At 45.8% G+C, this 26895-nt stretch overlaps 1 protein-coding gene across 1 annotated transcript in view; it reads right to left on the bottom strand.

Annotated features, from left to right (window-relative positions):
- slc6a2 (solute carrier family 6 member 2) overlaps positions 1-26895 on the bottom strand; it is a 164089-nt gene that overhangs the window by 20126 nt on the left and 117068 nt on the right. The window contains exons 9-10 of the mRNA XM_068049478.1: positions 15519-15647; positions 9316-9415 (exon numbers count right to left, since the gene is read on the bottom strand). Coding sequence (XP_067905579.1) covers positions 9316-9415; positions 15519-15647 — 229 coding nt within the window. The remainder of the gene's footprint in view (positions 1-9315; positions 9416-15518; positions 15648-26895) is intronic.

The raw sequence follows: 26895 nt of genomic DNA, 5'->3' as shown, positions 1-26895 counted from the left end.
ACAATCATTGTGTTAATACATTAAAAATGCATATTGCACGAGAAAACTTAACCTGAATTTATACTTTAACAACACTAATACAAATGCAAAACACTGTGGATGCTGAAAATCTAATGACAATTCACAGACTTGAAATGTTGGGCTGAATTTTTACATTGGGGACGGGAAACAGAGTTTGGGATTGCTTCCGGATCCCGTTCCCGCCTCTGGTGGGAAACAAATTTGCGTCACAATTTTCAAGGGGCGACCCCTTAATTGATATGGAGACAGGTTTGCTGTCCAATTGGAGGTCGGGGTCGTGGGGGGCGGGGGAGGGGGTGTTTGCAAACAGAAGCAGGTCACAGGTACTGCAGGCCCAATCTAAATTCACCACAGCAGCCATTACTGAGTTGCCATCTGACAAAAGGAAGAAAGCTGCAAAGTCTGTCAAAGCCTCGGACAGCACTAGAGTTGAATCAGATGTCTCGGGAAAGCCAGAGGCCTGGCACCTGGAGCAGGGCTGTGCCTTGGTTCTCGAATGCGGGCCAGGATGTGTGTGAGGAAGAGGATGGACGTCCTCTCTCCAGAGGGTAGCCAGAGGAAGCCACCCATCCAGACCAAGGAGGCATGGGTGGACATGACAGCCATAGTGAGCAGCAGAAGCGTGGTGAGAAGGACCTGGATCCAGTGTCAGAAGAGGTTCAAGGACCTCATATGCTCTCGCAAGGTGAGTGCTACCCCTAACCCTAGGGTCAGGCCTCTGTGTATTAACTCTCCAGCAGACACACCACTGAGGAGCCTCAGGACACATGCTTCTGCTGAACATGGGAGGGATGCGTACCAAGGCCACTTACTCACCCCTCAGAATGGTTCAAAGCCATAGTGCTGCTGAGGACCTGTCACCACAGAGACAGGCAGCAGGTAATGAATAGGGGCACATGACATTGGCCACAGAGTACAGCAACGTCTTATCACTTTCTTTTGTCCTTTCAGGAGAAACAGGCACATAATGCCCGAGAGAGAGCCCAGACAGGAGGAGGGGTGCCATTCGTCCACAACATCACTCCAAAGGAGGAGGTAGAGCTGGAGATAGCCAGGATAGTGGACAAGGAGGAAGTCGGCCCTGGTAAGATGGTGGAGCTGGGAGCTGGTGATTATGCAGGGCAATGTGGTCATTGGAGTGGGGGGGGGGTGGGGTGGAGGGGTACAATGCACTCCACCCCATCCGATAGTGTATCATGCATTGAATAGCATTGGGCAGCCTCAGCATTGCACAGGCTTCTACTCTCCTAAGTTAGCTCTCATCATCTCTTCTTGTGTCTCCCACAAGTGCAGATGTCCAACCTAGGGAACCCTCTCCCTCTCGCTCCACGGGCCCAATGGAGCAGGAAGCTGATGAAGAAGCACCGTCACATCTTACCAGCACACCGTTCACAAGTGCAGATACTCTCACCTCGGTGGGTCCTCGTGTGCAGTTAGTTAATGTGGCACTAGGTGAGGATCACGGCACTAGTGCGTAGGAGGAGGTGCCAGAGGCAGAGGCAGCTGTGGGCAGTTCCCCTTGGAGGAGGGAGGAGATACACAGCCTTTCTCAACTGGGTACGGATGCAGGGTCTCAGGAGTCACAAGAAAGGAGGTTCCACCTTGAACAGCAGCAGAAGGTGTGCTCCTGCATGTCAGAGTTCCCTGAGGCAGTGCGGGGTCTTGGGCAGAGGATGGAGGAGCCCAGCAAGCTCATGTTCGCCACAGTGGCTCAGGGCTCTTCCATTAAGAGAGTGGTCAACCTCTTGGAGAGCCATATGCAGCTTCACTCAGAGTGCATGCAGGAACTGCGCACTGACATCCACATGAGATGCTGGGTAGCTGGAGTGGTCAGTGATCTGATGGCGCAGAGATCTTTGGAGGGAATGCCTGTTGCGCCCCAGCTGGTGCCTTTCTCCAGGCATCCAGAGCGCCCGCAAGGGCTGAGGATGTCACAGAGGAGGATGAGGGTGCCACCCCTCAAAGGGCACTCTCATCATCCTCAGCCTCCTTAGCTTCTCTGACTGAGGAACTATCAGTGCAGCAGAGGCAAGTGAAAGTGGCTGCCCCTGCAATGCTGCAGGTGCAACAGCCTCTGGAGATACCCCCATGGGCACCTCCATGATGAGGATGACTGCCACATGTATTTCAGCTGCAAGCCGAGGCAAGTGAGCAGGATGTTTCCACCTCCTCCGAGGCCACAAAGGGAACACTGCATAGGAGTGGCCGAGCGCAGAGGCCACTCCATTGTGTGGAGCACTAAGTGGGTCAATGGGAATGTTCTTACTGTCTCTGTCAACTGTTTTCCTTCCTTTGCACAATATAAATGATGACACTTTAAGCCACACATCTGGGACTCATTGCTGGCGTGACAGGAAAAGTGGTATGAGGTGGTGAAGGCGATTACGGGTTTTTCCACAGTGAGGGCAAAGCCGCTGGGCAGGTGTGCTTCCTTCATTGGCGATAAGTGATTAGATGTTTCAGGCTGTGTCTTGCATGGATGAGTTTGCACAGGAACTCAGACTTACTTCCATGCCATGCCCTTCATCCTGGGTCAGACGGATTCAGTTGAAATGTTCCTGAATCAATTGATCCCTGACATTCATGGCATCCTGGAAAGCCCTTTGTGCCCCGAGCTGTGCCCAGCTATCTCTCTTGGGAATCGGGGCACCTCTCTGTTCAGCATCTACTCCTCCTCTCTCACCTCTTACTTCTGCCCTTCTCCTGATGAGCTGTCTCATTCCAGGCTCTCACCGTCCTCAACATCCACAGCTCTCTGGAGGACCATTTTATGGAAAATGCATCAGGCCACCACAATGACCAAGACCCCTGTAGGAGGGTACTGTAGGGCACCACTTGACCAGTCCAGGTACCGGAAGTGCATCTTGAGAAGCCCAATGGCCTGCTCAATGGCTGTCCTAGTGAGTAGGTGGTTTTGGTCGTATCGTCTCTGTGCCTCTGTCTGGGGCTCCCATAGAGGGGTGAGTAGCCATTTTTCAAGGGATATCCCTTGCTCCGTTCGATTCATCCACAGACTTGGGGGTTGAAGTGAAGATCTGGGGCAGCGTGGACTGGCAAACGATGACGGAGTCATGGCAGCTGTCAGGAAAGTGAGCGCACATATGCAAGAAGTTCTTTTTGTGGTCGCAGACAAGTTGAACATTGAGAGAATGGAAGTCCTTCCTGTTGATGAATCTGATTGGGCGGTCACTGGGTGCCTTGATGGCCACATGGGTGCAATCAATGATGCCCTGCACCTGGGGGAATCCAGCAATGGCACCGAAACCGGATGGCCACTGTGCCTGTGCAGCCCTGTCTGTTGTGAAAGGAATGTATTGTCCAACACTGGCAGAGAGGGTATCAGTGACCTGCGAGATGCAGTGGTGGGCAACCGTTTACGAGATGTCAGTAAAGTCTGCAGCTAATCCTTGGAAGGAGCCAGAAGCAAAGAAGTTTAAGGCCACAGTGACTGTGGTGGCTACCAGCAGGGCATGGTGGCCAGTGATGCGAGGTGCGAGGTCTTCATCAATGAGGGCACAGACGTCTGCCTGGAAAGTCACAGTCCCCTGAAACACTGTGTCTCAGTCATCTACAGGTCGTTCCATATTCAGTAGTAGATCCTGTGTTGAGGGTATGGCCTCTGTTGCCTTCCTGCCCCTCTTTCCTCTCCCATGCCCTCCTGCTGTTCAGAGTTCTGCCCTTCCTGCGAAGGGTATTGCTCCTTATCACCACTGGGTCCAAAGTCATGCCCCCATTGCCAGCTTCTGTCTTCCTTGTGGACATCCAATAGGTGGTCATGCTATTATGATTGGCAGCCTTGCCCACCCCCTTCTGCCCACACAATGCCAGGAGGGTGACAACCTGATGCACTGCCCGAGCGCTGACTGCCCACTCTCCGTGCCAGCGCCAAGGGCACCTGTTTCCCAAAGGCCAAGTCCCCCTCTATGCCACTGACCCTTTTATGGGGCCGTGGTAATTCCCTGTGTTGTGTGTGTACATCTTTAAGAGGTCTAGCTATGTTATCAGGCCAGCATTATAAGAGCTGTGATGTAACACACCATGTGACCTCTGGGTTGGAGGCAGTCTTAAGTAGTACCTGTGCAGTGAAGACCTGTCTGTACATACAGACCCATCCTTAAATAAAGAGTCCATGTTCCTGCATTACTGATCCCATCTTGAGTGCTCAGTGCTTTGTGTATAGTAGCAGCGAACACTGAGGTTAAGACAACACGGAACATGGTGGCACTGCTGCGCATTTGAAGACTGGACCATGCTGCAGAATTTTAATAATTTAAAGTTGAAATTTGGAACAGAAGATCAGGATCGTAGTGCTCTACTTCAGCGCAAGGTCGTGGAGAGGAACTAGCCCATAGTCAGGAAGAGCCACATGCACAAAAAGGCAAAGTCTCTTTAAAACTGTGAGTACCTCAATTTAAAATTGCCGAACTGGTGGTCAAAAGAAGAAGCAGATCAGTCTAGGATCACACTGTCCAAGTAGCAGAAGCGTTTGCAACAATCTTCAGCCAGAAGTGCCGAGTGGATGATCCATCTCAGCCTCTTCCTGAAGCCCCAGCATCACAGATGCCAGACTTCAGCCAATTTGATTCATTCGGCATGATATCAAGAAACAACTGAAGGCACTGGATGCTGCAAAAGCTATGGGCCCTGACAACATTCCGGCAATAGTACTGAAGACCTGTGCTCTAGAACTTACCGCGCCCCTAACCAAGCTGTTCCAGTACAGCTACAACACTGGCATCTACCCGGCAATGTGGAAAATTGCCCAGGTATGTCCTGTACACAAAAAGCAGGGCAATTCCAACCAACCCAATTACTGCCCCATCAGTCTACTCCCAATCATCAGTAAAGTGATGGAAGGTGTCATCAACAGTGCCATCAAGCAGTACTTGCTTAGCAATAACCTGCTCAGTGATGCTCAGTTTGGGTTCCACTCAGCTCCTGGCCTCATCACAGCCATGGTTCAAACATGGACAAAAGAGCTGAGCTCAAGAGGTGAGGTGAGAGTGACTGCCCTTGACATCAAGGCAGCATTTGACTGAGTATGGCATCAAGGAGCCCTAGCAAAACTGGAGTCAATGGGAATCAGGGGGAAAACTCTCTGCTGGTTGGTGTCATACCTAACGCAAAGGAAAATGGTTGCGCTTGTTGGAGGTCAGTCATCTGAGCTCCAGAATATCACTGCAGGTGTTCCTCAGGGTAGTGTCCTAAGCCCAACCATCTTCAGCTGCTTCATCAATGGCCTTCCTTCAATCATACGGTCAGAAATGGGGATGTTCACTGATGATTGCACAATGTTCAGCATCATTCGCGACTCCTCAGATACTGAAGCAGTCCAGTTAGAATGCAGCAAGACCTGGACAATATCCAGGCTTGGACTGATAAGTGGCAAGTAACATTTACGCCACACAAGTGCCTGGCAATGACCATCTCCAACAAGCGAGAATCTAACCATCTCCCCATGACATTCAATGGCATTATGATCGCTGAATCCCCCACTATCAACACCCTAGGGGCTACCATTGACCAGAAACTGAACTGAAGTAACCATATAAATACCATGGATACAAGAGCAGGTCAGAGGCTAGGAATCCTGCGGTCAGTAACTCATCTCCTGACTCCCCAAAGCCTGTCCACCATCTACAAGGCACAAGTCAGGAGTGTGATGGAACACTCTCCACTTGCCTAGATGGGTGCAGCTCCAACAACACTCAAGAAGTTCGACACCATCCAGGACAAAGCAGCCTGCTTGATTGGCACCCAATCGACAAACATTCACTCCCTCCACCACCGATGCACAGTGGCAGCAGTGTGTACCATCTACAAGATGCACTACAGCAACGTACCAAGGCTCCTTAGACAGCATCTTCCAAACCGCGATCTCTACCAACTAAAAGGACAAGGGCAACAGATGCATGGGAACACCACCACCTGCAAGTTCCCTTCCAAGTCACACACCATCCTGACTTGGAACTATATCGCCGTTCCTTCACTGTCGCTGGGTCATAATCCTAGAACCTCCTTCCTAGCAGCACTGTGGGTGTACCTACCTCACATGGACTGTAGCAGTTCAAGAAGGCAGCTCACCACCACCTTCTCAAGGGCAATTAGGGATGGGCAATAAATGTTAGCCTAGCCAGCGACGCCCACATCCCATGAATGAATATTTAAAAAAAGTTTGCACCATCTAAAGCCCATTCTGACCCATCCAAAAGTAACAAAAGCTGTGGCTGGGTGCCATTGCAGAGTCCTTTCCTGGTTTAATTGCTTGTGTTCGGGGCCTAACAAAAGTGTGCGAATCGGGCAACAGCGCCACATCCTCCAAGTGGAACTGCAGCCACTTACTATAGCAGAAGACAGCGTCACACTCTCCAAGCTTGTTCACAAGTGGAACTGCAGCCAGTTACTATAGTAGGAGACAGCACTAAGCCTGTCCACAAGTATAGAACTGCAGGCAGTTATTCCTGTTTGTCTGTACAGCAGGAGATTTCTTTTAAGAGTAACGGCAGGGAGTGATTACAGGTACAACAGCAAAGTTCCCTACCATCAACTGGAAAGTATCTGACCTGATATCAGAATTTCAGCTCTTCAAACTAAGAGTCGAGCTATGTTTTGACGACTTAGCAGTCGTGGATCCACAGAGGCAGGCAGTGAAAATATGCATTGCCATTGGCAATGAAGGTTTGCATCGCCTGAACACTTCTGATCTTACTGAAGAAGAGCAGAAAGATCCCACAAATATCTGATCCACATTAGAGGATCAACTTTGTGCCAAACTTAATTTTCGGGTCCATCAACTTGAATTCATGTCCTTTCAACAGCAGCCGACAGAGTCCATTGACCAGTTTGTCAGTTGATGTTGAGCTAAGGGTTGCGAGTGTGACTTCATTGAGACTGAACTGGCAGACCGCATCATCCAGCTGGTGATTGCATCCACAACAATAGAGATATACCGGAGGAATCTTTTAGAGAAGCCCAAGGGGTATACAGTGAACGCTTTGCTCAAAGATGTTCAAAAATTTGAATTCATCATTGCGGGCCAACAGAGTCTACAAGTCCTGTGTGCTGTGTATACCATTGCTGCACTGAATAAGAATTCCAAGTACAGGAAACCATGTAAAAGGTGTGGGCTCTTACATACACCTGGGAGTTGCCCAGCATTCAATAATATCTGCAAAACATGTGGTGTCAGGGGTTATTGGAAACGTCAATATCAGAAAGCCAAGACAAATGCTGCTGGCAAGAGTCCTGACCGCAGTCGGGCAGACCGTAAGAAGGCTTTACGTCCTGGCAAGCTTCACAGTCATACTTCACATCATAACCGATACATCCACGAGGTTGCGGATGACGGCAACACTAGTGATGGCGAGAGTCCAAGTTCATGTGGTCAGGAGTAACAGTTGTTTCACACTGTCAATGTAACCGCAGGCATTGATTTGATCACTCCACTGGAAGCATTTGCATCTATTCGTGTTCTATGTCCGAAAAGAAAAGGGCATGCATGTGCTCTGTGCGAAAGTGGGCATGAGCGCCAGTGCAAATATTTTACCTCTACGCATCTTAAAAGGCATGGTTAAAAGGTGAGCCATGGTGATGCCGATGAATGGCAAACTAACTGTATCCAATGGGTCCCTGATCCCATGTTTAGGATCCAAGATTAAATGAAAATACAAAGATTTGGATTGGAAATCCCAACTTTTTTACATCGTCCAAACAACTGGACCTGCTATCGCTGGACTACAGATGTACGAGGGTTTGAGTCCGGTAATGATACATGGCATTGGGGAGCACCAAGCACCACCTCCCTTTAGGCCTCAGGCACCGGCTCGGAAAGGCCCTGAAGCACGTGAGTGCAAGGAAGGCCGCGGTCTCAGAATGAACTTTAAATTCTGCCCAGACTGTGGCCAGAAGATAGAAGCTGTCTTCAACTTTTGCCCATCATGTGGCTCCCATATACCTAAAGAACAGACTGACGAAGAAGTACAGCCTGTTACTGCCCACTCTACAGCATCTTCAGCTCAGACTGTGCCCAGTACAGAGGCACCCGAAACAAAGCACACCCCTGTGAAAATAATCTACCTTGAAGTTAGGGACGATCATTTGGAGCGATGGGGAAAGTTGAAAGAGGTGCACAATAGTCATGCTACAAGTGAGCTTTCAACATTTAAAATTATAGGACAACAGATCACAATCCTAGATCCATGGAAGACTCTATGGCAAATCGGATGAGACCGAAGATGAAGCCCTGGGCAGAGATTACCCTGTTTCTAAATCAGGCCATTTGATTAAACCACCCTTACGTTACCGTGATTGACATACTCGCATATTTCTATTACTGTTTTGTACCATGTAAATAGTTAGTATTACTGTTGTTGAATTGTATATAGTTAACCTTTAACTACTTGAGGGGCATATGTTTCTGTTTAGGAAAAGGGGTTGTTGTGAGTGTACACCTTTCAGAGATGTGGCTATGTTATCAGGCCAGCGGTGTAAGAGCTGTGGTGTAACATACCATGTGACCTCTGGGTTGGGGCAGTCTTAAGAAGTATCTGTACAGTGAAGAACATGCAGACCCATCCTGAAATAAAGTGTTCATGTTACCGCGGTACTGATCCCCTCTTGAGTGGTTAGTGCTTTGTGTATGATAGCAGCTAACACAGAGGTTAAGACAATATGCAGTACCCTGGGCTGGTCATGACTGGATCCCAATTCTGTATCCACCTCTCTTCAGCTGATCTGCCCCAGACAGTGCTTGCAACCTATGCACCCCCATGAAAATCTTAACATCCCCCTGCAACAAGCTCATAATGACCTCTAATAAATTTAATTGGCCTGAATCAGGGAGTGGACAGGATCACTGTCCCACCCTCCCCATACCCTGATGAACATTGCCAGCACCAGGAACGGTGTCACAAAACCAACATGCCAATGAGCGCGAGGATTTCCAAGCCCGTCCACCTCTGTTCCTCAGCCCGTTAACTCTGTTTCTTTCTCCACAAATGCTGGTGAGTATTTCCAGCATTTTCTGTTTGTATTTTATATTTTATTAAATTTGATTTAAACCCTATCAGTGATAAAAAGTTAATGGACAATCATTACTGTGCATACAGTGGATAATAAGGGTGTGAGTGTGCCCACTGTTGTCCTTGTGTTATGTGTACATTGATATTACAGATGTACAGATGTTAAACAGATGTCTAACACCACCAGAATTAATTTAATCACATAGCAATTTACCATAAGCCTTTTAACGTTGTATTTGTGTAGTTTAAAACTGAACAGCGAAGTGAAACTTACCGTAAAACCAAGATACTCCAATGGCTTCTATTAATACCCCAAAGAGGATTGCTGTCCCTGCTGCAAATTGGTCTAGTAATGTGAGCACATAAATTCCACCCTACAAGGGGTGAAAAAATATAATATATAATTGATATTTTGCACACTTTATCTTTTCATTAGCTTGTTCTTGATAATAAGTACTAAAAATTATCAAGTCCAAGACGAATGTTAATCTGACAATATCCAGAATTACGAGGAAAAATTAGGATAGAAAACCCCTCAATATCATTCTTCAATGTGTATTGTACTAAAGGGATAGGCTAGATTTATTTCATGGGATATGAATATTATTTATATTTTGTACTGCAAATAATTATGTTTTGAGTTCCTATATGTTAATATTGGATCTCATTAGCTTCCCTCCCATAGGATTTAATCCTGAACAGTTTGTGGGATTGATCTGTGTACTTGTAAGTCAAATGTGTGATTTTATTTTAAATTTATTATTGTGCAGATAAGCTAAAATTATGCAACAAATAGGTTTTCCTCAGTGTGAAATGCAGAATTGTATTAGTCCACCAAGCTAAAATGAAACGCATGGAAAAAGCCCACATGTACACAATCCCTTCACATGGATCTTGGCATTCAGCTAGAAAACTCATTGTATGATGTTATCTTGTTTCAGAGAACTAAACAGAATGTTGTTGAAGATTGTAATATCAGGATTTGCACGAAGAAGGAAGATTTCCCTTTTTTAATGTTAATTACGTTATTAACTTCAATAAAAAGACGTGGGCACCAACTATTAACAGATCTATGCTACATTCACGCCAAAGCTCCAATGAATGACCAATGTGTCTGTCAGGAAGCCTCATAGGTCCTCCTGCCTCTGATCCCCTCCATCAGTTACCATATCAGATCAATCCATAGGAGACAATTTACCAAGTAGCCATCAAACTTTTAGGATTAAAGGTGCTCAGAGTGGAGTTAGAAGTCACATCTGTTCATTTACTCAGCCTTTATGCATAGGCATGTGACAAAGTGTGAACCTGCATTTGTTTAGAGTGTTACCACTTGTGGGGGTTGGGTCAACATTAACCATGCCCCCAACCACCACTACCACAATGGGAAGAAGAGGATTGGGGGAGCATTGAACTTTTAAAATTTCAAAATGTGACCCCAAACTGCCGCCATTTTTATGGGGTGGCGGGTTGCATGGCATGCCTGTGTTCTGTCTTCGAGAGGCGAAACTCTTCATTATAATATTTAAATCAGGCTCTCACAATGCAATTGGGAGCCTGATTTAAATTTAATGGTGGCTGGCTGGGTTTCCTAGAATTCGAGAAACCTGGCAGCTAAATGGCTGCAGAAGGCAAGTGCTTCTTAAAGCACTCTTTGTGAGCCAGGAGGAGCATGAGTACTCCCCCGTTTCCTCAAGCAAACCTTCTGAAGCTCAAAGCCTCTCCTTGCTTTCACGATCAGCCAACTTCCCTCCAACCCTGATCTAGAGCCACCTGCCCCACAATTGATTGACCCTCCCTCCGCCAACTCATGAGCTTTTCATCCCTTTCCATTGTCAGGTTCCAACATCAACCCCCCAACTCCTGCCATCAACCCCAATCTCAAGCCACCTGCCCCACAATCAGCTGCCCAACACCCACTCCCCACCACCAATGCCTGATCTTTCCCTTCCAGGAAATGGATTTAAAATAAAGATAATGATATCCTGCCTCTAACTTCATCAGAATCTCTGCATCTGAGTATCCGCCCCAACTACTGCAAATCCTTATTCTCAACAGGGTTAGATGTATAACATTGACTCGGTAACAGGGTGAAATTACTTGGGTAACAAAAATTAGTGAGATTATTGGAGATGTTGAACTGGCTAAAATCTGATTCTTCAACAGAAAATAGTGGGATGGATCCTATAGAGGCCTTGACGTCAGGATCCGTGGCGGGAGGGGTGCATGAAGGCCCGCCACGGACCTCGACGCCAGCAGGGCCCGACCTGATATTGCTGGCGGTAGCGAGGCCTTGTGGCGCACCCGCCACCCCCCCACCACCCCCGGCTTGGTGATGGGATCGCCAATTAAATATTTAAATAAATTAAATTACATGAATGAATGAATGAATCTCCCGTCGCCTCCTGAAGTCCCGCTGCGATCTTCACCCCAGCGGCCAGCACTGCCGTGCCTTCAGATCCCCATCTGGAGAAACGAGGCACAACACTGGTGGGAAGGGGGAAGGAAGTTTCTCAGTGTGGGGGAATGGGTGGGAAACGGGGTCAAACGAACGCCATGGGTGTGGGGGTGGTGGGAAGGGTTGTAGTTTAAAGTTTGTGCAGTTTGGGGGGGTGGTAGGGAAGGTCAGATTGTGGAGTTATGTGTTTTTGGGGGGAAAGGGCAAATAATGAATTTAATTGATATTGGGGGATGGGAGAGGGGCAAAAGAAATGTATTTATTTATTTAAATTCAATGCCACTTTAAATATTTAAATGTCCCGGTAGGGCGTCAGCACCTGTGCACAGGCAGCTGACGCCATTTCTGGAGATGGATTGCCCGCCCCCACCACATGATTGAGGGTGGTGGCCCGCCCTGGCTATTTAAATGAGCCGCCGCGCTTGGAATCGTGGCGGCTCTTTGGCGTGCAACCCGCATTTTTTTGCTTGCCGCCACTTTCAGTGACGGGCTTATGGAATTCAGCCCAACGTCTTAATGAAAGCATTTATTTATGTGGAAATACATGAAAAATATAAGAATTGTTTTGTAATATGGGGACTTATGGCTAGCTTTGAAAATCAGAATATGCCTTGGGTCAACATCTGCTTTAAATATATCTCAATTATATGAATAGTGTAATTCAAAGCAAACTGAAAATATTCTTCAGTAATTTACTTTGATCAAGTTTCCAGGGGTTGCCAACACTGTTTCAAAGTAATTCAGAAATTGATGTTTGTCAAACAAACACTTTATTGCTATTTAGGAATGTCTAACTTATGTTAGACCTGCAGGGTTGGACTGTGCTACTGCAACTACTCTTGTAACCCTTGTTGCTATTTAAAGATCTCATTTCTTTGGTTGGAGGCCAACTTTTTTGTTTGTTTAGTTGCACAACTATTATATTCAATCTGCTATTAGCCTTCATAAATATGTTTTCAGGAGCAGTCATTTAAAAGAACTATGGAACTTATATCTTTATTTTTAAAAATGTGATTGTTTAACATCCTCATTCTTCCTCAGCACAATTTGCTTTATTTAATATTTGTAGATGCAGTTGGCCAGCTGGTGTAGTCTCCTTCCTCTCCATTTCCAAGTTATTTAGAGTGCAGACATGATACTGAGCCTATTGTGTCAAGGATATGAGCCAAAGGCTGCAATTGAGTGAAAGTGTGCAGCTGTATTCTGCTCAGCTTGTCCTCATTAAAAATGGAAGTCCTGGCAAACTTGTGAAACTTTCACCAGGCATTTCTTGGGGTTTCTCCCAATTGGTGGCCATAAGTTCAGCAGAAACCATGGATACATGTATAAATGGGGTTTCCATTGATCTTTCATCAAAGTTGAGGAGAAACCCAAAGGAAATTCCAAGTGTAGCTTTTTATTTTGGAGTTGCATTAGTTGTATCAACTAGCTTAAAATGTTATTTTCATAATTTGTACTTGATGGATTAAAGACAAAAAATAGCAATAATAGCAATTATGTCACAAATGCTAATTTATTCTTCCCTACAGCAGAGCAAGATGCACTGCACTGCTCATCTACTTTAACTCATTCTTTCCCAGCATTTCAAATCTGTACAATTTCTTATCTCCTTCAGTTTTTCCTTCCTCCTACAATCTTCTGTCTTTTTAGGCCCAAATTTTCTTTCATCTAGTTACTACTTCCAGATTTACCTCATTTTTTTTTACGCTTTCCAACTTTGGAGTAAGCCGCTCTATGGGTGTTAGCTCTGTACTTTGATTTCTCAATGAAAACAACATCGTGAGCTAGGGCTCAGTTGGTAACAGTCTTGCATCTGAAGGTTGTGGGTTCAAGTCCTATGCCAGGACCTGAGCACAAAAATCTAGGCTGACACTCCATTGCAGTACTGAGGGAGTGCTGCACTGTCAGAGGTGCCATCTTTTTAATGAGACGTTAAACCAAGGCCCTGTCTGTCCTCTCAGGTGGATGTAAAAGATGCCATGCACTACTTTGAAGAACAACAGGAGAGTTACTCTGGTCAATATTTTTCCTTCAATCAATATTACAAAAACAGATTATCTAGTCACATTGCTGTTTGTGGGCGCTTGCTGTGCACAAATTGGCTGCCATATTTGCTACATTTCAACACTGACTGCATTTCAAAAGTACTTCATTGGCTGTAAAACACTTTGGAACAGCCTGAGATCATGAAAGGCATGATATCAATGAAATACTTTCATTCTTTTTAGTAATGCAGTTGTTATTACAAGATTGGGTCCATCTGCAGCTAATGGCTTATGATGATACAGACGCTAATAATATCCAATATTAAAAATTACATAAAAACAAAATACTGCAGATGCTGGAAATCTGAAATAAAAACAAAAAGTGCTGGAAATACTCAGCAGGTCTTACTGATGAAAGGTCATCGACCTGAAACGTTAACTCTGCTTCTCTCTCCACAGATGCCACCAGATCTGCTGAGTATTTCCAGCACTTTCTGTTTTTATTGAAATTACATAATTGCCACTGATCTGTTAATGCTAAATATTAGATTCTTTGTTGGCAAATTCCCCTGAAAGGATATTGCTTCATTTTCCAATTCTTTCTTCCTATGTTCCTATTCTCCCTTTTCAGCAATAAGGTAACTGCTGCCTAAACAAATATTCCACTCAGTTGGAATATTGCTGCTGTTCATTAGTGTCGCAGATTTTCATTTCTTTCCACCCCCTGTCAGGCGGGAGCAGGTGGTAACACAATGAAAATCGCAGAACTTATCGTCCTGTTCCCATTGATCCCTGGGTGACCAACTTTGGGGGGTCTTGAAAAGGCGGACTGGGCTACTGTCAAAACAAGAAGGAGTCTCATTAGCTCATGCAAATTGGAACCCATCGACGTTAATAGGACCCCAATGCAATTTTGAAGTACCAATGGGTGGAGAATGTGCTATGTAGGCTCCACCCAGTGTACTATACATAGTGCGGCCTAATGAGAGGTCTTTTAAGGGACCCCTGTAAGTCATTCATAAAAATGGAGAGTATTAATCCTCCTCTTGCCTGATAAAATAATCCACCAGCCCGATACATGAGCCTCCACAGCTATTCCTCATTATCACCTCCTCTGTTTTAATCTACCAAGACTGGTTGAGCTCCAGAGAGGAGCCACCAGACAATCTGTCCTCTGCAATCAACAAGCTACTCCAAAAGCATCAGCAGCTTGCTGACAGAATTGAAATAGCCCATACATGCAAACGGTTCGGGCATCTGACCATTTCCATCGGACAGGCAGCAGGCTCACTGCGCCCATCATCCATCTGATGGAAGTGGTCATTTCAAGAGTGCGCAAACAGTGTTTAACGCTACTGCAATGTAAGTCATAGCTCATGTGTATCTATGCTTTTATTGATGTACAAATTGGCTTATTAGCTTATTTCAGTCAGATGCACCATTTAACAATTGGTTTAGTTTTGTTTTTCATTTTGGTCATTGACCAATAATCCATTACAGCTCTGATTCATGAACTATGAGGTGCTGGCAAAAATAGAACTAACAACAAAATAATCATGTCAGTAAACTAATAAGACAACTTATAGGGGTAGCTTTTCAACTTGCCACCTAGTTGTAAAACTGCTGTTGTGAATCAGTCACCTGTTATACATATCAACAGAAATGAAAATCCAGTAGTTTATGGAATGGAGGGCTGATTCACAATGCCAGTTTTGCATCCAGCAAACAAACTGAGAATTTACTGTAATAACAGCAAAATACTGCAGATGCTGGAAATCTGAAATGAAAACAAGAAATGCTGGAAATACTCATCAGGTCTGGCAGCATCTCTGGAGAGAGAAGCAGAATTAACTTTTCAGGTCAGTGACCCTTCAGTGACCAGGGTCACTGACCTGAAATGTAAACTCTGCTTCTCTCTCCGCAGATGCTGCCAGACCTGCTGAGTATTTCCAGCATTTCTTGTTTTTACGACAATTTACTGTGTTGTCTTTGCACCAGTGTTTTCCAAACCAAGTTACTTTGCTATTTCAGACTTACATTGGTGATGCAGAAGAGTGCAACTAGGAAAGTTCCACCTGCAGTTACAAATGTGAAAAGCTTTCGGTGTTTCTTCAAACATTTGAAGTCATCTGTAATTCCAGTAACAACTGCCTCCATACCACCCATCTGAGAAAAAGAAACCACATGGGAATAAAGTAAAACTGTAACAAGTTGGAGGACTATATCACCCACTCAAAATGATCAGGATTTTAAACAAGAAGCATCATAAATGATAAATATCCACAATAAACACAGAAATTCTGGAAATGTACAGTATGTTCAAAAGCATCTGAAAGGGAAATAATAGATTAATATTTTGGCTTGGACCCTACATTAGGACTGCCTTTGCCTTGAAGTCCTATGGGAGTATTTTGTGGCGGTACACTTGGTATCTCAAGGTTGAATTTTCCAGGTACCCTAAAATTGAATTTCTTGTTAAGATTTTCCACTTCAGTGCTCTTGGTGCACAATGGGAAAATCCACAATACTGGCACATTTGTTCCTGGGCGATAAGCAACATTACCAAGGCTGTGTTTATTGCTAATCCCTGGTTACCCTCAGAAGGGAGACTCAGTAAGTTACAATACAAAGGAGTTAAGCTGTTTAAATCAAGCAAGGTGAGCCAGTGAAGAGGGGCAGTGTATTCATGTTCATTATTATGTTGTTACATTATGACAAGTTATATTGATGGAAACAATCAAATCCCAGCAGGACTGTTGCTCAGTGCATTTCCCTTACTGTAGAATAAAACAGCTTAATAATTCAACCAAATCTTGTCTCATCTCATGCCAACTCAACCCACCTTTGGACAGACTGAAGAAATTCATGTGAATGACACAAGCATCTACTCTTTTTACGTTCCTGGGTGATGCTATCATCTGAGTAGATATAGGACTCAGTGTGAGCCAACTGCCATAAATACAAGACACTTGGACTGCTTAAGAGAACAAATAACGTCACTGATCCCAAGAACATATTTATGGTAGACCCAAACATGTAACAAGGGTAAAGGAAAGCAACAATTTTCCAAACACAGCAATCTTTCCATACACTTAGAATATGCTGCAAATGATATATGAATGATTCATACATGTATCTCCCTCTTTATCGACCAACTACAAACAACAGTGACCAGTGGTGTGCCGCAGGGATCGGTGCTGGGCCCTCTGTTGTTTGTCATATACATTAATGAACTGGATGTGAATGTAGGGGGCATGATTAGTAAGTTTGCAGATGACACCAAAATTGGTGGTATAGTGGACAGTAAAGAAAGTTGTCTAAGGTTACAACAGGATATAGATCAACTGGAAAAGTGGGCAAGGGAGTGGCAGATGGAATTTAATGCAGACAAGTGTGAAGTGATGCATTTTGGGAAGTTAAACCAGGGCAGGACATATACAGTGAATGGCTTGGCCCTGGGGAGTGTTGTTGAGCAGAGAGACCTTGGGATGCAAGTACGTAGTTCCCCGAAAGTGGCAACACAGGTAGGCAGGGTGGTGAAGAAGGCTACGGCATGCTTGCCTTCATCGGCCGAGGCATTGAGTACAAGAGTTAGGACGTCATGTTACAGTTGTACATAACGTTGGTTCGGCCGCATTTGGAGTACTGTGTGCAGTTCTGGTCGCCACACTACAGGAAAGATGTGATTAAGCTAGAGAGGGTGCAGAAAAGATTCACAAGGATGTTGCTTGGTTTGGAGGGCTTGAGTTATAAAGAGAGATTGGATAGGCTGGGTCTGTTTTCCCTGGAGCGAAGGAGGCCGAGAGGGTACATGATGGAGGTATATAAAATTATGAGAGGCATAGATAGGGGAGATAGCCAGAGTCTGTTTCCCACGGTAGGGGTGACTAAAACTAGAGGGCATAGATTTAAGGTGAGAGGGAGGAGGTTTAAAGGAGATCAAAAGGGGTAAATGTTTCACACAAAGAATAGTGGGTATCTGGAATGAGCTGCCTGAGGAGGTGATGGAGGCAGGAACAGTAGCAACATTTAAGAGGCATCTGGACAAGTACTTGAATGAGCAAGGCATAGAGGGATACCTGTTTCTATGCTGTACGACTCTATGACTCTATAACAGCAACTTATATTTATATAGCATGTATAGCGTAATAAAATGTCCCGAGGCACTTCACAGGAGCATTATAAAACAACATTTGACATTGAGCCATATAAGGAGATATTAGTTCAGATGATCAATAGCTTGGTCAAAGAGGTAGGTTTTAAGGAGTGTCATAAGAACATTAGAAATAGAAGGAGTAGACCAGTTCACCCCTTGAGCCTGCACTGCCATTCAATACGATCATGGCTGATGTGCTGCCCCAATTCCACTTTCCTGCCCACTCCCCATATCCCATGATTCCCTGATAGACCAAAAATCTGTCAATCTCAGCCTTTTATATATTCAACAATGGAGCATCCACAACTCTCTGGGTTAGAGAATTCCAAAGATTCATAACCCCAGAGGGGTTATCCTGAGACTGTGCCCCCCATGTTCTAGATACCCCAGCCAGGGAAAACAACCTCTCAGTGTCTACCCTGTCAAGCCCCTTCAGAATCTTGTATGCTTCAATGAGATCACTTCTCATTCTTCTAAACTCCAGGGAGTATAGGCCCAATTTACTCAGCCTGTCTTCATAGAACAATCCTCTTATCCCAGGAACCAATCTAGTCAGTATCTTAAAGGAGAAAAGTGAAGTAGAGAGGTGGTGAGGTTTATGGAGCCAATTCCAGATCTCAGGGCCTAGGCAGCTGAAGGCATGGTCACCAATGGTGGAGCAATTAAAATGGTGGATGTTCAAGTGGTCAGTATTAGATGAACATAGTTATCTTGGAGGGTTGTGGGGCTGGAGGAGATTACAGAGATAGGGAGGGGCAAGGCCATGGAGGATTTTGAAAACAAGGATAAGAATTTTAAAATCAAAATGTTGCTTGACTGGGAGCCAATGCAGCTCAGCGAGCCCAGAGGTGATAGGCGAACAGGACTTGGTACCAGTTAGGACACAGGCAGCAGAGTTTTAGACAATCTCAAGTTTACAGAGGGTAAAATATGGGAGAACAGTAGGAGAACAGTCAAGTCTAGCGGTTACAAAGGTATTAAGAACATAAGGACATAAGAAATAGGAGCAGGAGTAGGCCATTCAGCCCCTCAAGCCTGCCCCGCCATTCAATAAGATCATGGCTGATCTGTCCCAGGCCTCAACTCCTCTTTTGGGCCTGCTCCACCTAACCCTCGACTCCCCAAGATTTCAAAAATCTATCTACCTCCTCCTTAAATACATTTAGTGACCTGGCCTCCACAACTCTCTGAGGCAGAGAATTCCAGAGATTCACCACCCTCTGAGAGAAGAAACTCCTTTGCATCTCAGTTTTAAATATGTGCCCCCTTATTCTGTAATTATGTCCCCTAGTTCGAGATTCTCCCACTAGTGGAAACATCTTCTCAACATCTACCCTGTCGAGCCCCCTTAAAATAAGATTACCTCTCATTCTTCTAAACTCCAATGAATAAAGGCCTAACCTGTTTAGCCGTTCTTGATAAGACAGCCCCTTCATCCCAGGAAACAGCCTAGTGAACCTTTTCTGATCTGCCTCCAATGCTAGTATATCCTTCTTTAAATACGGGGAGCGAAGTCAGTGATGTTACAGAGGTGGGAATATGTGGTCTTAGTGATGGTGCGAATATGTGGTAGGAAGCTCATCACGGGGTCAAATATGACACCAAAGTTGCGAACAATCTGGTTTTGTCTCAGATAGCCAGGGAGAGGGATGGAGTTGGTAGCTAGAGAACGGAGTTTGGAGTGGCAACCGAAAACAATGGTGGTATTTTATGCTCTTCCCAGTGGCAAGTTTGGAGGTGGAGAGGGCATTTAATTGGGCGGGATGGTGGTGGATGGGTATTAACCCAGCAATGGGTGGGCCTGTCACCAAGCAAGAAGCATGACATGAAAATTCCTGCGGGGTTGCTTGTGGTCTTGCAGAGGGGGTCCCTCGTTCAAAGGCACTCAGTGCCTGATTGAGTGACCCGCCATATGGAAGGGGGTGCCCAGGTGGAACTGGATATTGTCAACATACATTGAAAACTAATGTTGTGCTTTCTGATGATGTCAGCAAGGGGCAGCATGTAGATGAGAAATAGAAGGGGGCCAAGGATAGATCTTTGGGCTACACCAGAGGTAACAGTGAGGGAATAGGAAGACAGGTCATTGCAAGTGATTCTCTGGCTATGATTAGATAGATAAGAATGGAAACAGGTGAGTGCAGTCCCACCCAGCAAGACTTCAGTGGAGAGGCATTGGAGGAGGATGGTGTAGTCAACCATGTTAAAGGCTGCAGACAGGTCGGGAAGAATGAGGGGGGATAGTTTACCTTTGTCACAGTCACATTGGGTGTCATTTGTGACTTTGATGAGAATTGATTCAGTACTACATCAGGAGCGGAAACCTAATTGGAGGGATACAAACATGGATTTCTGCGAAAGATGGGCATGGATTTGGGAGGTGACAATACATGCAGGACTTTGGAAAGGAAAGGGAGGTTAGAGATGGCAGTAGTTAGCAAGGATGGTGGGGTCAAGGGTTAGTTTTTTGAGGACTGGGGTAATGACAACAGATTTAAAGGAGCGAGGACAACACGTGAAGAGAGAGATAAAAACAGATAATGCTGGAAATCCTCAGTAGGTCTGGCAACATCAGTGGAAAGAGAAACAGAGTTAATGTTTAAAGGTCTGTTACCTGTCATCAGAACTGGGAAAATGTTAGAAATGAAGGGAGAGAACCATTAACAATATTGGCTAATATGGGGACCAGGAGGGGAAGTTGGATGGTCAGCAGTTTAGTCAGAATAGGGTCGAGGGAGAAGGAGGTGGATCTCATGGACAAGGTGAGCTCAGAGAGGGTATGAGGGGAGATAGGTGAGAAACCAGAAAAAGATGTGAGTTCAGGGCAAGGGCAGGGGACAGCATTAGAGGACATTTGGCCTGGTGGGCTAGTGGACGGGAGGGACGTGGCAGAGGAAGTTGATTGGATGGCCTCGATCTTGATGACAAGGAAGTTCATGAGCTCCTTGCACTTATTGTTGGAGATGATGGTGGAGGAGAATGAGGAGGGGGGTTTAAGAAGACAGCATTAAGTAGAGAAAAGAAGCCAAGTGTTATCTTTGTGTTCCAGGATGCTCCTGGAATAGTAAGTGCTTTTAGCAGACAAATGCATGGCATGATAGTGCTTTATGCGGTCCAAGCAGATAAGAAGTAAAACAATTCCTCTATTAGCATTAATGAGTCACTGCTGAAAGGGTGCAGTCAGGTGATTGACAAACTTATAGTCTCCCAATTTTGCATTTCCAAATATACTTGCGCTCATCATTTTTCTCTGTTAAGTCGCCTTCCAATTCGAGGCTGGAATCCTACTATAGCAAGTTAGGAAACCAGACGTGTACACAAACAACACTGGAAGGGAGTGGGTATAAGAAGTTACAACAAAAATGTAACTTTATACTTATTTAGATGAATCCTCTCATCCCACCATTTCTTTACTGCTTGCTAGAGAGTGTCAACAGAAAGGGTAATGTTTCAATTTATGAATCTGCTAGTTGCCAGCAATAGTGCAAGCTGCTGCAGTTGAAAGGCATGTGGGTTTGTTTCTGTTTTATTAATTCTTGGGCTGTAGGCATTGCTAGCAAGGCCAGAATTTAGTGCCCATTATTAATTACCATTGAGAAGGTGGTGGTGGAACTTCTTCATAAACCAATGTAGTCCATGTGGAAAAGGTGCTTTCACAATGCTGATGGATGGGGAGTTCCATGACTTTGCCTCTGTGACAATGGCAGGTCAAAAGACATGTTGCTGTTTTCATCCCATTTCTGTTAAAATCCCACATCTAGGGCTGGATCTGAAGAGCACCGCTGCTGAGAGCGGTGGCGAGCTTAAAAAATCACAGCCCACACATGCGGGCAGCATAACGCAGAGCCACCGCGATCTGCCACACAGTGGCTCATTTAAATAGCCGGGGCGGCCCACCTCCCCAATCACGTGGAGGGGGCGGGCTTTCTGATGCCGGCAATGGTGTCATCTGCCTGTGCGCTGGCGCCATTTTTAAAGGGCAGCCAGCCCTACCGGCATATTTAAATTTTTAAAGTGGCAACCCCTCCAAAATTTAACAAATTAAATTTTAATGCCCCTTTCCCACCCCCCACAATAAAAATTACAGTAAGTATTTGCCCTTTCCACTTCCAAACAAAGAACAAAGAACAGTACAGCACAGGAACAGGCCATTCGGCCCTCCAAGCCTGCGCCGATCTTGATGCCTGTCGAAACTAACACCTTCTGCACTTCCGGGGCCCATATCCCTCTATTCCCATCCTATTCACATGTTTGTCAAGATGTCTCTTAAACGTCGCTATCGTATCTGCTTCCACCACCTCCCCTGGCAGCAAGTTCCAGGCACTCACCACCCTCTGTGTAAAAAACTTGCCTCGCACATCCCCTCTAAACTTTGCCCCTCTCACCTTAAACCTATGTCCCCTAGTAACTGACTCTTCCACCCTGGGAAAATGCTTCTGACTATCCACTCTGTCCATGCCGCTCATAACTTTGTAAAGCTCTATCATGTCGCCCCACCACCTCCGTCGTTCCAGTGAAAACAATCCGAGTTTTTCCAACCTCTCCGCATAGCTAATGCCCTCCAGACCAGGCAACATCCTGGTAAACCTCCTCTGTACCCTCTCCAAAGCCTCCACATCCTTCTGGTAGTGTGGCGACCAGAATTGCACGCAATATTCTAAGTGTGGCCTAACTAAGGTTCTGTACGGCTGCAACATGACTTGCCAATTTTTATACTCTATGCCCCGGCCGATGAAGGCATGCATGCCGTATGCCTTCTTGGCTACCTTATCCACCTGCGTTGCCACTTTCAGTGACCTGTGGACCTGTACGCCCAGATCTCTCTGCCTGTCAATACTCCTAAGGGTTCTGCCATTTACTGTATACTTCCCACCTGCATTAGATCTTACAAAATGCATTACCTCACATTAGTCTGGATTAAACTCCATCTGCCATTTCTCCGCCCAGTCTCCAACTGATCTATATCCTGCTGTATCCTCTGACAATCCTCATCACTATCCGCAACTCCACCAACCTTTGTGTCGTCCGCAAACTTACTAATCAGACCAGCTACATTTTCCTCCAAATCATTTATATATACTACAAAGAGCAAAGGTCCCAGCACTGATCCCTGCGGAACACCAATAGTCACATCCCTCCATTCAGAAAAACACCCATCCACTGTTACCCTCTGTCTTCTGTGACTGAGCCAGTTCTGTATCCATCTTGCCAGCTCACCTCTGATCCCGTGTGACTTCACCTTTTGCACCAGTCTGCCATGCGGGACCTTGTCAAAGGCTTTACTGAAGTCCATATAGACAATATCCACCGCCCTTCCCTCATCAATCATCTTCGTCACTTCCTCAAAAAACTCAATCAAATTAGTAAGACACGACCTCCCCTTCACAAAACCATGCTGCCTCTCGCTAATAAGTTCGTTTGTTTCCAAATGGGAGTAAATCCTGTCCCGAAGAATCCTCTCTAATAGTTTCCCTACCACAGATGTAAGGCTCACCGGCCTATAATTTCCTGGATTATCCTTACCACCCTTCTTAAACAAAGGAACAACATTGGCTATTCTCCAGTCCTCTGGGACCCCACCTGTAGCCAATGAGGATGCAAAGATTTCTGTCAAGGCCCCAGCAATTTCTTCCCTTGCCTCCCTCAGTATTCTAGGGTAGATCCCATCAGGCCCTGGGGACTTATCTACCTTAATGCTTTGCAAGACACCCAACACCTCCTCCTTTTTGATAATGAGATGACTGAAACTATCTACACTCCCTTCCCGAGGCTCATCATCCACCAAGTCCTTCTCCTTGGTGAATACTGATGCAAAGTACTCATTTAGCACCTCACCCATTTCCTCTGGCTCCACGCATAGACTCCCATCTCTGTCCTTGAGTGGGCCAACCCTTTCCCTGGTTACCCTCTTGCTCTTTATATATGTATAAAAAGCCTTGGGATTTTCCTTAATCCTGTTTGCCAATGACTTTTCATGACCCCTTTTAGCCCTCCCAACTCCTTGCTTAAGTTCCTTCCTACTGTCTTGATATTCCTCAAGTGCTTCATCTGTTCCTAGCCTTCCAGCCCTTACAAATGCTTCCTTTTTCCTTTTGACTAGGCTCACAATATCCCGTGTTATCCAAGCTTCCTGAAACTTGCCAAACTTGTCTTTCTTCCTCACAGGAACATGCTGGTCCTGGATTCTAATCAGCTGACGTTTGAAAGACTCCCACATGTCAGATGTTGATTTACCCTCAAACAGCTGCCCCCTATCTAAATTCTTCAGTTCCTGCCTAATATTGTTATAATTAGCCTTCCCCCAATTTAGCACCTTCACCCAAGGACTACTCTTATCCTTATCCACAAGTACCTTAAAACTTATGGCATTATGGTCACTGCTCCCGAAATGCTCCCCCACTGAAACTTCGACCACCTGGCCGGGCTCATTCCCCAATACCAGGTCCAGAATGGCCCCATCCCTAGTTGGACTATCTACATACTGTTTCAAGAAGCCCTCCTGGATGCTCCTCACAAATTCTGCCCCATCCAAGCCCCTAGCACTAAGTGAGTCCCAGTCAATATTGGGGAAGTTAAAATCACCCACCACTACAACCCTGTTACCTTTACATCCTTCCAAAATCTGTCTACATATCTGCTCCTCTACCTCCCGCTGGCTGTTGGGAGGCCTGTAGTAAACCCCCAACATCGTGACTGCACCCTTCCTATTCCTGAGCTCCACCCATATTGCCTCGCTGCATGACCCCTCTGAGGTGTCCTCCCGCAGTACAGCTGTGATATTCTCCTTAACCAGTAATGCAACTCCCCCACCCCTTTTACATCCCCCTCTATCCCGCCTGAAGCTTCTAAAGCCTGGAACATTTAGCTGCCAATCCTCCCCTTCCCTCAGCCAAGTCTCTGTAATAGCAACAACATCATACTTCCAAGTACTAATCCAAGCTCTAAGTTCATCTGCCTTACCTGTTATACTTCTTGCATTGAAACAAATGCACTTCAGACCACCAGTCCCACTATGCTCAGCAACATCTCCCTGCCTGCTCTTCCTCTTAGTCCTACTGGCCTTATTTACTATGCCCTCCTCATTTATTTCACTAGCTGTCCTACTGCTCTGGTTCCCACCCCCCGCCACACTAGTTTAAACCCTCCCGAGTGACGCTAGCAAACCTTGCAGCCAGGATATTAGTGCCCTTCCAGTTTAGATGCAACCCGTCCTTCTTGTACAGGTCCCATCTGTCCCTGAAGAGAGCCCAATGGTCCAGATATCTGAAACCCTCCCTTCTACAATAGCTGCTCAGCCACGTGTTTACCTGCACTATCTTCCTATTTCTAGCCTCACTAGCACGTGGCACAGGGAGTAATCCCGAGATTACAACCCTAGAGGTCCTGTTTTTTAACTTACTACCTAACTCCCTAAACTCCCCCTGCAGGACCTCATCACTCTTCCTGCCTATGTCATTGGTACCGATGTGTACCGCAACCTCTGGCTGTTCACCCTCCCCCTTCAGAATGCCCTCTGTCCGTTCAGAGACATCCTTGACCCTGGCACCAGGGAGGCAACATACCTTCCTGGAGTCTCTTTCACATCCACAGAAGCGCCTATCTGTGCCCCTGACTCTCGAGTCCCCTATAACTATTGCTCTTCTGCGCTTTATCCCTCCATGCTGAACAACAGTGCCAGCTGTGGTGCCACTGCTCTGGCTGCTGCTGTTTTCCCCTGATAGGCCATCCCCCCCAACAGTATCCAAAACGGTATACTTGTTAGAGAGGGGGATAGCCACAGGGGATTCCTGCACTGACTGCCTGCCCCCTCTAGCAGTCACCCATCTATCTGCCTGCACTTTGGGTGTAACCACTTCTCTAAATCTCCTGTCTATGACGCTTTCCGCCACCTGCATGCTCCTAAGTGCATCCAGTTGCTGCTCCAACCGATCCATGCGGTCTGTGAGGAGCTGCAACTGAGTACACTTCCTGCAGATGTAGTCGTCCGGAACGCTGGAAGCGTCACGGACTTCCCACATCTCACAGGTGAAGCACTTCACCCCTCTAACTGACATTTCTATCGCTAATTAGTTAATTGATATAAAATAAATAAATACTTATTAAATCCTTACTAAATTATGATACACCTCACTATGTGGTTCCTAGTGCTAAATTTCTACAATAAATATTAAATGCTGTATAAATACAGTAATCTCCTCCCTCTGGTTTAGTTACTCTACTTATTAATTAGTTAATTAGTGTTTTAATCAATTTTTATCAGGTTTATTTTCAAATTCGGTACAGATTCCCTACCAGCCAATCAGGTCACAGCTTTCCTGTGACGTCACTTTTTTCAGTTTTTTTTCCCACCCGAGGTAACTTACCGCTCCGGAACTCCGCCCTCCGAGTCTGCTCCGAGAATCCCCGAGGTAAGTTTTTTTTTTATACTTACCGCTCCAGAACTCCGCCCTCCGAGCCTACTCCGAGAATCCCCGAGGTTAGTTTTTTATACTTACCGGTCCGGAACTCCGCCCTCCGAGTCTTCCAAAACACTTACCTTTGAATTCTCACCTTCCCTCCCCCAGACTGTACAAAGTTGAAGGTGCACCCTTCACACCATTCCCTACATCATCCGCTACACCACTGATGATGCTTATTTGACCCCGTTCCCCTCCCACTCCCCGCAGTAAAAATCTTAACTCCTCCCTCTCCCCAACAGTGTCACGCCTGCTTCTCCCAGACGGTGAATTGAAGGTGCTGGAGTACCGGCTGCCACTCCGAAAACCGCAGCAGGCCCGGAAGGTTGCTGATAGGCCTATTTAAATTTATTCATCTCCTTGATTTAAATACTTAAATTCAGTTTCCGTCACTCAGCAGCAGAAGGGGGCCTCCACGGAACCTCGCCATCGGTGGGAGGATCGGGACGGGCCCACTCGATGTAAGCCTCCATGGTGGGCCACTGTTGGAACCATATTCTGGCCCCTCCCCCCACCCCGCCACAGAGCCCATCAAATATAGCCCATACACGCCGTGAAAGTTGCTTTTTTCCTTCAAAATGATTGATTGGGTGGGTTTAGGACCCTACCTTTTCATCACTCCCAACTGATGGTGCCAGATACTGGAGGATTTAAGAGACATTTTCCCTGGGTCTAACCCTCTGAAACTTAACTTGAGATAGATAAAATGAGTAACTCTGTGGGTTGGAAAGTGGACCTTGTTGCACTCACTTTCTGGATATAAGATAGGCACAATGATAATCAATTTCAGGGAACCATTGTC

Source organism: Heterodontus francisci, chromosome 17 (assembly GCF_036365525.1).
Source record: "Heterodontus francisci isolate sHetFra1 chromosome 17, sHetFra1.hap1, whole genome shotgun sequence".
NCBI classification, from domain to species: domain Eukaryota; kingdom Metazoa; phylum Chordata; class Chondrichthyes; order Heterodontiformes; family Heterodontidae; genus Heterodontus; species Heterodontus francisci.
Note: the sequence above shows the minus strand (reverse complement) of the source record. Positions and strands in the feature narration are given on the sequence as shown.